Below are 12,572 nucleotides of genomic sequence, written 5' to 3'. Positions count from 1 at the left end.
GACCAAATCACTTCTTTGCAAAACTACAATATGCATTATATCTGGATCATGTGCCAGATGCCTCACTAAAATATAGACTGCTCTAGAATATAAGCACTACCTAAGGACAGGGATTATGTCCCTTGTTTGAGGATACTCTAATATCCCCAGTGCCTTGTGTAGTGCCTGGCATCTAGAAGGCACTCAAATATTTGTTGAATAAATGAATTCTGCTAAAGAGTAAGATTTATGAATAAATTTTAAAGTATCTTTCATTGCAAAATTTTCATTTTTAAAACAGTGGAATGTATCATTAGCAGGGCTAGTCCTCGTTGTAGATTACATAAGGAATTCTTTCAGCACTACCTTTGTTAAATTCTCATTCCACTGGATAGGGTTCTGACTCCTCAGAGCAGGTATGAAAATTCCTACTTTGTCCCTGATGGACCAGGCAGCAAAGAGATGAGGTTCAAAGGATCAAGATTAAATTGCTACAGCCACCACCTGAAAATTAACTCTTAGGTCAAATCCCATTATAGCGTCTGTCGGATTATGTTGAGCCTGAGGAAGTAAGATGTAGGGCATTTTGATGTGACTTGATGGGAAGCCTTCATGGAGATATCCAAAGCAGCAATAAATCTTGAGGTTAGGGGAATTAGAAGTATTAAAAGAAAAAACATCAAGTCATGGGGCATGTAAAAGAGTAGGCAGGCAAGATGACACTAATATGGGAGAAGTCCTGAAAGCGGAGAATGGATATTCAGAAATAAACTTCACCTCTTGCACAATTTTGCCTAAGACTGGCACTGAAGATGATAACACAGGTAAAAAGTTACAGACTCTGCTGAGACTGACAAATAGGTATATCCTTCTGTAAACTGAATGTAAATCACATAGTTATAATGCTAGATACAGCCTTTGAGATGACTTCTTTTAACATGAAGAAATGGATAGTAAGTGATTTGCCTAAAATTGGAGTTATGAAAGACACGTAACTAGAATCTAAGTCACCTTCCTCCTATTCCAGTGATATTTTCACCTCAACACACCATCTCAGTTCAAATATTTTAAAATAAGTTAACATTTTAAATGCACTGAAAGAATCATTTTGTTAACATTAATTTATCTATTTTATAAGCATTAGATATTCTTAATTATGGACCAGACTTGTAAAGTGTTACTTTAGCCAGTGTTAAGAGAACTAATCAATACTCAAGATTTTGAAACTTTTTCATTTTGTTTAAAAAAAATTAAAATCTTGCCACCCCACCCTAAAACCTCATTTAAAAATAATGTTTTTTTTAAGTCTCATTTTGTTTCGTTTTAACAAAAGTGACATTCCTGAGTAGGACTACCACATAGTGAGAATGTACCCTGCTGAGCTATCCAAACTCTCTCCTAGTCCCCATTTTTGACCAACCAAGGCATGACAACATTGGAAGACCATAGGGATGCAGTCCATACTGTGAAACTCTCAGTGAAGCTCAAAGCTCCCACAAGGCCTGGCCTTGCCACCTTGGTCTCTGTAACACCTACTAAGCTAACTGGACCAAATAATTTTTAACATCATTACCAGTAGAATTAAAACTACTTTCAAAGACTGAAGTTCAAGAAAAGATTTATGCTAAGAAAGAGCAATCTGACACGGGGAGACTATATTTAATTCCTATGAGAATTTTTATATATTCAATACATGTTAAATTTTTTTCAATTATTACAAAAATTTAGTAGCATGTAAATATAGTCCCAAAATGGTTGCTATAATCCTCATTACCTTCTGGGTTTGCCTTAACAGGAAAAGCTATTCAGAGTATTATAGGAATTCACCTAATGTGGAAAGTAAATGGCCTTTTAATATTTTCCATTGCCTTGTATTTTTTTCCATTTTTTCCCTTTTTATAGAAAAAATATAGTATTTGGGGGAATGTGACCATTGACAAATAGCAGTGGAAAGAAGGAGAAAACCTTTGTGAACAGTGTAACTTTACATTCATTAAGGGTAACTGAAACTACAGGACATGAAACCTACAAGATGAATCTACAGGAAGCTCATAAATTTGTGTTCCCTCAATGCTTCAGTAAAACCAATCATGAAATCTCAACTGAAGTTATAATTAGTAATTAATCCATGTATGTGATTGATAAAACACAGAATAGGGATGATTTGAAAGGCTCATTAATTTGTTTCACACTAAAGTTCACAATTGGTAAGAAAAATAGGAAGTAATCAACTGCATGCACCAAAAACCCCAGGACAGAAATCTCAGGTGTTCAGTTTCTTTTTCACAGGCATTGCTAGTTCAAAAACCAAAACTCAGGGAATACTGGCACTTAGAGGAAAAAAGTTTCCACTGTCATTTTAAAATAAGCATTCAAGATAAAAGCTAACAGTATGGATGGAGCAGAAAGACAATTAGGTAATGCTAAAACAAATGCTAATAATTTAGTGTAATGTACAAAAATTACCACTTTTACTTAAGTACGCCTTAAGAAAAAAGTACAAATTGTATTTACATAATTATACACTTTGTCTTTGACTTCTTTTTCTTCTTTTTACCTTCTTTGCTCATCTTTTCTTTATGTTTTCGAATTTCTCGAACTAATGTATAGAAGGCATCGTCAACACCCTGAAACACATAAGTATTAAAACGTGAATATATATGATGGTTTGAGGTATACAGATAACAGAAAAGATATTATTACTGACGGTAACATTAATATTGAGAAGGAATAAGGATACGTAACATTTCTCTTTAGACAACTGAATATATATCAGACTTTTAGGATTTGTCTTCAAGGATATTTTGTTAACATTATAGGAACATTGATTTTCACAAAAGGCAATGAAAATCAACGGCACAGAATCTTACATATGCTTAGTTAACACATGACTTTCCCCCAGAACTTAATTTGCTACTAATTTTTCCATACTGGCACACCTCAGGTCACTGAAATCCAAATGTATTTGTGTATATGTGTGAATAAGTATTTATACTTAATTATCCCTGAGTTTCTAGATATTTGATATAAGCCAGGCAAGTATATACTAATTTCATAAATATTCACTGCATTTCACCTCTGGTTCAATACTTATTTAAATCCATTAGATTTAAAGAACTACCATGAAGTATACAGTATTAGATTATACTTTCAGTTTTCTAAAGGCATTAGTTTCAGTTCATATACTTATGATATGAGAAGGAAATTTAAAGTGACCACAACAGGGGACTTCCCTGGCGGTCCAGTGGTTAAGACTGCGCTTCCACTGCAGGGGACGCGGGTTCAATCCCTGGTAGGGGAACTAAGATCCCACATGCCGCGCGGCGCGGCCAAAAAAAAAAATTTAAAAACAAGTAAAGAAAGTGGCCACAACACAAGACACAATACTTTGAAAAATGTAATGCTTCTATTTGTGGAGAAATGAGCTAAATCATTTAAATGGTGGTAGAGTCTGCTGATTTGGAGATTTTTTTTAATTCATTATTTTTTTAGTTTCTGTTTAGTATATTAAGCATTCAAAATACTTAATATAAAGTCATATGAATATTTGACATATAAAGTCAAATGCTCTGTATCTTCAGAGAAATTTCCACTTGTTCATTTTGGCCTACATCTAGCTGTGATCAAAAGCAAGGAGGTATCCAAATCAGTAATGGTTTAAAGTGATTTCAAGTCAGAATAATTTTTAACCTAATCATTCATACAGAACATGAAAAATGGCACTTTGAAACTGGTAGCAGGACAGATTTTAACCCTGCAATCCTGAATTATACAAGATCTATACATAAGTCAATTCTTGTCCTACCCCTATTAAAAAGCAAATTAAATATAAAAGCAAAATAAAGAATTAAAGAAAAAATATGATCCTCTATGTATTTTAATATCTGTTTAACTGATTAGTAACTGTCAACAGAAGCCTGTTAACCTAATGATGTTTTCAAACCTAGACACTAGAGGGAGTCTTAGGAACAAATACACAACAAATAAAGTGTAAATCAAGCCACTTTAAGAACAATGAAAACTGGTTTTACTCATTTTAACCACCTCTGCTGAATATTAATATAAACACATTCATTAAGTTATATTATCTTGAAAATAACTGAAAATTTAACAGCGATATGATTTCTCCTTTATGTATTACTAAGATCTTCTACAATTACTATTTCAAAATAATAACTAAATTAATTCGGGCATTTTCATTCTAGTTACATTTAACTAATTTTCACAACAGATCTAAAGTTTAGAAAAGTATTACCAATATTTTTAAAGAATTAAACACAGAGTGGGAATGAGAGGCTTGCCCACATTTAAACAACAGTAGTGGGATAAAAACCAGCATTATTGATTTGAATACTAGTGAATAAAAGTCCCCAGTAAAGCCCCCAAACTGCACTCACTGATGTTCCCCACTTTCTGATATCATTACTGATGTAACATACACTTCTGTTTCACCCAAAGGAGAGAGAAAAAGTGATGACAGTTTATCAGCAATACAATCAAGGCTTAATATATATAAGCCTTCATGCCAACCTTCTAAACACATAAAGAGCAAAAAACTTCCAATGATATAATAAAGAATAATTCTTTTATTATTATAAATAATACCAACCTTGCCTAATTTCTAACCATAAACTCTTAGAATGGGATGGAATCTTAACGGAGGATCGACTCCAACTCCCCTACCCTTTACAAATTCCCTTTGATCACACATCCTTATGGAGTCTACTCCATTTCCACTGTATTTATAATGAAGAAAAGCATCAATGATACAAAAATGCTGAAGCAGATAAAATGAAAAACCATGAGATGGATATAGAGAAGACACATCCTAAGGTGAAAACAATATATAAGTATCTAGGAGACAATGAAGGCAGAATTTGATAACATTACCTTCTTCTGAGATTCTGACAGATACTTTTAGTTCATACTGCACTGAACTCTCCTTTCTATATAGTCTTATTAATAATTTCAATGATTAGTAAAATGTTAAAACTGATCAAAACGGCAGTGAATACCCCTTTTACATTCTTATATACACATTTAAAAGACAAAATAGGGTACCAGTAATTATTTTGTTTAAACCCATCATTTTAGGACTAAGAAAAACTAATTTACATATATTTATCATTGTCAAATTAATTTTGTAAAAATATTTAAAATTTTAAATATTACCAAGTACACTTTTTTCTTATATAAATGCTATTCATGATCACTGAAAAAATAAGGATTTAATTCATCATGCCCAACAATTTCACATTCAGACTACACAGCCACTGAAATATAGTTTGCACTATATGAAATTTTAAAAAGTATATGCTTTCACGTTTGTTTTAAATTAAAAAAGCATAAAACTTATTTTATTCTAAATAATTATACTGTAAAAATCATCTGATAGTAAGACAGTGGGAGAAAAGAAAAGAAAACTATCACTTAACTCTGGTCATGGCTACCGTTATTTTAGAAGTTTTACATTTTTTTTTTTTTTTGTGGTACGTGGGCCTCTCACTGCTGTGGCCTCTCCCGTTGCGGAGCACAGGCTCCGGACGCGCAGGCTCAGCGGCCATGGCTCACGGGCCAGCCGCTCCGCGGCATGTGGGATCTTCTCGGACCGGGGCATGAACCCGTGTCCCCTGCATCGGCAGGCGCACTCTCAACCACTGCGCCACCAGGGAAGCCCTAGAAGTTTTACTTTTCAAATTGCATTGCAATGTTAAGTTTTATCAGAACTTCTAAATTAAATACTGCTTTATACAATGATACTCAAAAAATATTAAGAGTTTATAAATCTCGGGCTTCCCTGGTGGCGCAGTGGTTGAGAGTCCGCCTGCCGATGCAGGGGACGCGGGTTCGTGCCCTGGTCCGGGAAGATCCCACATGCCGCGGAGCGGCTGGCCCGTGAGCCATGGCCGCTGAGCCTGCGCGTCCGGAGCCTGTGCTCTGCAACGGGAGCGGCCACAACAGTGAGAGGCCCGCGTACCGCAAAAACAAAACAAAACAAAAAAAGGAGTTTATAAATCTCAATAAAAATTAATGCCAATCATTAATTTTGCTTTGTTTCTTCTTCTGAGTTTAGTTCATTAGTATACCACATAATATCTTTTGGAACTTAGTCTACCATTCAGAAGTATATTTTATATTTTGGGGAGATACATTATTTCATACCTTCAACTCATATAGTAAAGAATACCAACCCTTTAGTTTAATCAGCACAAAAAATGATATCCTACAATTTTATTTCATGTTCTCACAGAACATTATATGTTACAAATAATATGCATCAAAATCTTAAGCTCTGGCATGAACTTTCTGGCACCTATTGAGTGAAATATTTTCTAAACAAAACTAAATTTAATATTGGTTGGTTTAGAAAGGAAGCTGAGAAATTCCACTCAGTAAATCCAACTGGGCAGCTGCTGTGTGCCAGGAACCTCGTTAGGTCATGGACATGCAAAGATTAAAAATATGTGATTCTGGGGGCTTCCCTGGTGGCACAGTGGTTGAGAGTCCGCCTGCTGATGCAGGGGACACGGGTTCGTGCCCCGGTCCGGGAAGATTCCACATGCCGCGGAGCAGCTGGGCCCGTGGGTCATGGCCACTGGGCCTGCGCGTCCGGAGCCTGTGCTCCGCAACGGGAGAGGCCACAACAGTGAGAGGCCCGCGTACCGCAAAAACCAAACCAAACCAAAACAAAACAAAACAAAAATATATGATTCTGGCTCTCTTAAGATTCTCACAATACAGGACAAACACAGAAGCGGTTATTTCAATTTAACATGGTTAAGTGTGTAACAGTTAAGAGCAGTAAACTGGGAATACACAAGAAGTGCATTATGCCCAGTCTAATGGTTTTTAAAGAAAGATTCTTAGAGAACAAGAGATGAGACAGTCATGAAAGTGTGTTAACTAGTAAGACTAGGGGATAAGAACACTGGCATTCCAAACAAGAGCAACAGCCAAGACACAAGGGAAGGTAAGAAATAACATGGTGTTGATTTACATACGGACAAAAAAATTTCAGACAAGGAGTGTTTAAGAGATAAAGCCAAAGGCTAGAGGGGAAGGAAGGTGTTAAGAGCCATATATATGCTACGAAACTTGAGATTTTATTCTGTAGGTAACAGGAAGTCAGTAACTAGATTTAAAGATAAGAAAATGACATTTCTCTTAAATCTCTCTCTCTTTGCGCTGTGAATGAAGGCACCAACAGGTAAACCTAGTAAGGGGTTTACAATAGTCTCAGCAAGAAATGATAGGGGCCTGAACTAATGGTGTGATAAAAGTTAGAATGTACCATAATAGGAATCTGTGGTTGCCTCCAAATGGGTGTGAAAAAGAGGGATTTAGGAGTCACCCCAACACTCTAGGTTTCTCATCTGGGTAAAAAAGTGATGTTGATGCCACTAAGTTAAGAGAGCACAGACAGAACAAGTATTTGCTTGTGGAATGTCCAAGAGAAGACACGCACTGTAAGAGTGACCCTTTCCCACCTTCTGGGCCATTCGACTTACTCCTTTATATAGTTCCTCGTATTTTTTCTCTCTAGACTCTATGACAAATGCAGAGTAGTCTATAGGCATCAAAACCATCTCAATTATAAGACCCATTAGATGAAAAATAAATGTAATTAAAAAAATAAAATGAGAAATATAAATAAATAAATGTATTAACTGTGGAAACAAACTACAAGTTTTTTAATTTTTAATACTTCAAATTAGAATCCCACACCTAGGTAGTTCTAAAGCGGTTGCTACTTTGTTACCTGTGAAAGACATCTGCTTTCTGCCAAAATTAATATGCTGAACTTACCAGATTACATTACAATGCATTTTTTAATTTTCACACAGCCAGGAGTCTTTTCTTCTTTGCTGATTTTTTTCAATCTGTATTGTCGGATCTCTCTCACCAATGTATAAAAAGCATCCTCCACTCTCTGCATTGTAAAACACAACTTCTTTAAAGTCTGTTTCATTGGTAATAGTAATTTATTGGGACAGCCATGTGCAAGAAATTTGGAATTATGAGCTTTACTTGAGAATGTTTTTTTTTAAACAGACATCAGATTGTTTGAATAAAATGGGGGATTCAATTTTAAAATATGGGCTTAAATCCTGGTTTGTTCTTTGAAGTCAGTTTTGTTTTGTAATGGGACTAGAATTTTTTTTTAATTTAAATTAGGAGTTAGGAGAGATTATGAAAAACCTAAGTACATGTATTATTAATACCTGTGTATTAATAATGCAGTCATTTTAGTTTGCTAGTCATGGAATTAACCAAAGCCTAAACTGAAGTTAGATTTAAATTATTTCTTTGACTTAGGGAAAACAAGTGATTTCTGTACCCAGCTCTGAGTGGAGAGTGAGGAGAAAAATGGTACAAAAGGGACATTTAAACTTTGTTTAAACACACACAAAAAACACCTCAAAATATAGTTGCATCAAGTGACCGGAATCTTGGGTTCTATCTTCAATTACAACTGTCCAGTCAATTTCTAGGACCCAAACTGGAACTGAGACTGGGACTTTTGTGAATGGAGAACTATACTATTTAAATAAAAATGCTAAATGAGGGCTGTTTACCATAAAATGAAAATATTTTTAATTGTTTAAAAAACACAAAATAGTAGCAATGCGTTTTGTATCCTTATTACACGTCTTAAAAATAATTTTTAGAACAATATCCAACTATACTGGCTTCATATCTTCTACTCTAGTTTACATACTCTAAAGGGGCAAAGGGGGCTTCTCCTGCTTAAGGCTATGGTAAGAAAGCTGTGACAACAAACACAATCATATGGCCATATAGAGATCAATGTAGTTTTTTTTTTTTTTTTTTTTGCAGTATGCGGGCCTCTCACTGTTGTGGCCTCTCCCGTTGCGGAGCACAAGCTCCGGACACGCAGGCCCAGCGGCCACGGCCCACGGGCCCAGCCGCTCCGTGGAATGTGGGATCCTCCTGGACCGGGGCACGAACCCATGTCCCCTGCATCGGCAGGTGGACTCTCAACCACTGCGCCACCAGGGAAGCCCCAATAAAGTTTTTAATGTCTTTTCCAGTCTAGGAAATTAGGCAGTAGCCAAGAGGACAAAAAAAGTTTAGATAACTGTACTGTTAGTTTGTCCAGAAAAACATAACCATCAAAGTAGGAACTTACATCTAAAAGAGAAATCACATAAACATTAATCTGTATGTGGTACAAATTAACTTAAAAGATATGGTATGTGTGTTCCATTCTTCTAAAAGGAAGATGTGTTTAAAAAATATGTTAGTAGTGTATTTTACCGCACCTTTAATTTTAAGCTTATTCTGTTCTTTCAATCTTAAGAATGAATTAGTCACTATGGGAATTGGCTTATTTTAACTCTCGGAGATTGTTAACATCAGTCTTTCTACGAACGAAATGTGACAAAATGGACTCAGTTCCTACAAAGTTAATGGGTATCAAAAGTATGATACGTAGTTTTGAATTCAATCAGGCACAGAGAATCAGCCATTTAAGTATTAAGTAAACCAACAGCTAAGGCTTAATTTTAGCATGTACACATCCACTGCTTATAATAGTTAAGAAAAAAAAAAGGGCACGTCAATTCTTGAGGGTATATTAATTTTTATAAATCTCAAGAATATGTTAAGAACTGCTTCAGTCGAACTTAGTAACTTACCTTTAAAGTAAAACTTTAAAATTCATAAAAAATTAGGTTTCAGTTAAGCAGTAGGGATTTAAATAATATGTTGATTATATATTAAAATGTACATCTCAAGTTACTTATACCAACTTGTGATGTATTTCTACTCAACTAATACAAAAGTCATTATAGCCCAAGAAAATCTGAATATCTTATATATTTTTTGTTTTGTTTTGTTTTTGCGGTACGCGGGCCTCTCACTGTTGTGGCCTCTCCCGTTGCGGAGCACAGGCTCCGGACGCGCAGGCTCAGCGGCCATGGCTCACGGGCCTAGCCGCTCCGAGGCATGTGGGATCTTCCTGGATCGGGGCACGAACCCGTGTCCCCTGCATCGGCAGGTGGACTCTCAACCACTGCACCACCAGGGAAGCCCTGAATATCTTATATTTTTAATGAAATCAATTTAATCAACTAGCTAGCTAAACCAACTACAAAATAAAAATTCCAACTATTTTTAAAAATCATTAAATATGTTGGTACTTTAAATGAGATAGCCACTTTGTACCCATATATAAAATTTTTAATATTTTATATTTATCAGTAATTCTTAAGAGGAGATGGTTTGTTTTTACTCATAAGTCCTTAAAAATTACAGATTAGAAATTCTCATTATTAAATTAGAGAAATAATTTAAGGCACTAAAATAACTCTAGTAAAGCATGTAAAATATAAAGCATAAGCTGGCATTTCAGATATTTTCACAAATGATTCTCTTTCAATTTGAAAATCAATGCAAGAAATTTAAAACATATGTATATATAAATAAAACAAACCAGGTAAAGCTCATATTTTTTAAGAATAAAAACTTTTATTCCTGTTTAAAAAAAAGTTATAAGGTCGATGTAGAAGTACTGAAATCTACTATGATGGAGGAAGAAACAGGGTTTGTCCTCTACTAATTTAGCAGAAGCAAATTTTGATTGTAACTTATTTCTAAAATTAGTTTGAACGTGTCTACTTTTTAAGTGTGCTCATCCCCATCACCAATATCAGAATATATGATTTTTGTTTCCAGCAATGCAGAGAGAGAATTGGAAGCCAGTAATTAAAAAGAAGAGATTACTACCCACCACCAAGAATTCAGTATCAGGACCTCGGAGGCTAAGATAATTAACAACACTGAAAGACAGTTATTCCAGAGTGACTTTTTTCATTTCTCATTTTTACTAATAGGAAATTTAAATTAGATTTTAAAGAATCAGTTATTTACCATATTTTCTCAGACTTAATTACTTATTTCTTGATAATATGCTTTAAAGTCATACGGACATGAACAGAACATTATTGATCCTTGTATATACCTTAAACCACTGGCACAGAACACTGGCTTCATATTCCAAAATTTGTAGGTAATTTTAAAAGATTAAGTACAGCCGAAACAGATGTTTAATATCTATTGTGGCTAGCTGCTAAGGTCTTAACTGGCACGCAATGGTTTATTCTTGGGCATACAGCTTGTTGCCACATATACTCATTTTCAGATGTCACTTATTAAACTTTAAGAACAACTGAAACAAGAGTGCATGTAAGAACAACAGTGCATGTGTTTATATATGTAAAATTTAAAGTAAGTTTTTAAAGATACATTTGTAAATTTTTTTAAATCAGGAGCTCAGCCATTATCTGAAAATGTACTGTGAGACTATGGAAACAGAGCACTTCAATACAGGAGAAAGAACTGTTAACAGCGTCATTCTGTATCCCGGTGCCTATAATGCTTTCACTAAGCGAGTTAATTTTAAACAAGCACTTGTTCTAGTTGAATAGTTTATTATGTGCAAAAGCCCTTTCAAGGAAATAAATAACACCTCAAATACCCTAACTATAGGCAGATGCAAGAATATTAAATACTAACCCTTCTTGGGGGAGAGGAATGGGAGGAACAAGATGTATTCTAAAAAGCAACTTTGCATCACTGAATTGGAAAGAAACCTTGCCAAACAACAGCTCACCTCAGGAACTACTGAAATGCAGCAATACTACTACTTGGGAGGCTATACTATGCACTGGTGCACAGCAGGTGCTCAGTACTTGTTTTGTCTAGTTTTAACTCATAAACAGCAAAGTTCAAATTATTGATCTTATGTACAGAAACCCAACTATTATTAAACAGAGAAATATGGCACAAAGTTTTTTTGTTTGGTTTGCTTTGTTAACATAATTTGATGATAAGCTTTCTTTAATGGAGGTCTTCTAACAACTAAATTTAAGCATCTAGAAATTAACAACAAAACCCGGAAAATTAATTACTCAACATTTTTAAGTTCGTAAAACAAATTTTCACATAATGCTCAAATTGAGACCTCCAGAAAGCAAAAAAGCTGAATCAGGAGTAGCAGATACTCAGAGAATTCTGCTTTTGTCATCTGCTTTACTGAATGATCCCCACTTTTGATTTTAGCAGACTGGAAAACACACAGCTGATTACCACGGTGTCAACGTTTTGGTTTCAACAGCCTTTGCAAACACTGCCATACACTGCCCAAAGAGGCCAGAAAAATATGTCAATTACTAACTGCCCAGATAGATGTGACCTAGGTAGCAGCCTTTATACACTAGGAACACAGGGACCACATACAGCATACTTGCAGAAAATAAAAACTACTTTGACCTTTCAGATGTGGACTAAAATGATAGTTAAAAATATAATTCACTGTATTCTAGCCATAAAATGGGCTTTTTAAAAATAAGAAAGTAATTAAGTTGGTAAAATATATAGTCTACAACCCTTACCTGTAAAAAGACTAGAGTAAAACTCCTCTTTCTCTTTCACAGAATACATAAATTTTAAAATTCCTAATGTTAGCTTGTAAAATTTAAGTTGAAAGTCTGACCTAACTTCTTATGTCTAGCCAAAGAATACAGTTCCCCAGAGAATCAACGGTCAGCACACTACAACTTGGTCAGCAC

At 35.0% G+C, this 12,572-nt stretch overlaps 1 protein-coding gene across 1 annotated transcript in view; it reads right to left on the bottom strand.

Annotated features, from left to right (window-relative positions):
* Positions 1-2,434: 2,434 nt before the first annotated feature.
* The window catches only part of KRAS (KRAS proto-oncogene, GTPase), a gene marked incomplete at its 5' end in the record, with an annotated part of 32,049 nt that continues 21,911 nt past the window's right edge, over positions 2,435-12,572 (bottom strand). The window contains one exon of the mRNA XM_079715107.1: positions 2,435-2,606. Within this exon, the coding sequence (XP_079571233.1) occupies positions 2,490-2,606 (117 nt within the window). The 3' untranslated portion in view covers positions 2,435-2,489. The remainder of the gene's footprint in view (positions 2,607-12,572) is intronic.

The sequence above is a fragment of the Hyperoodon ampullatus genome (assembly GCF_949752795.1).
Source record: "Hyperoodon ampullatus genome assembly, chromosome: 11".
In the NCBI taxonomy this organism is placed as follows: Eukaryota; Metazoa; Chordata; class Mammalia; order Artiodactyla; family Ziphiidae; genus Hyperoodon; species Hyperoodon ampullatus.
The sequence above is the reverse complement of the archived record's forward strand: the minus strand, read 5'-3'. Positions and strand labels throughout refer to the sequence as shown.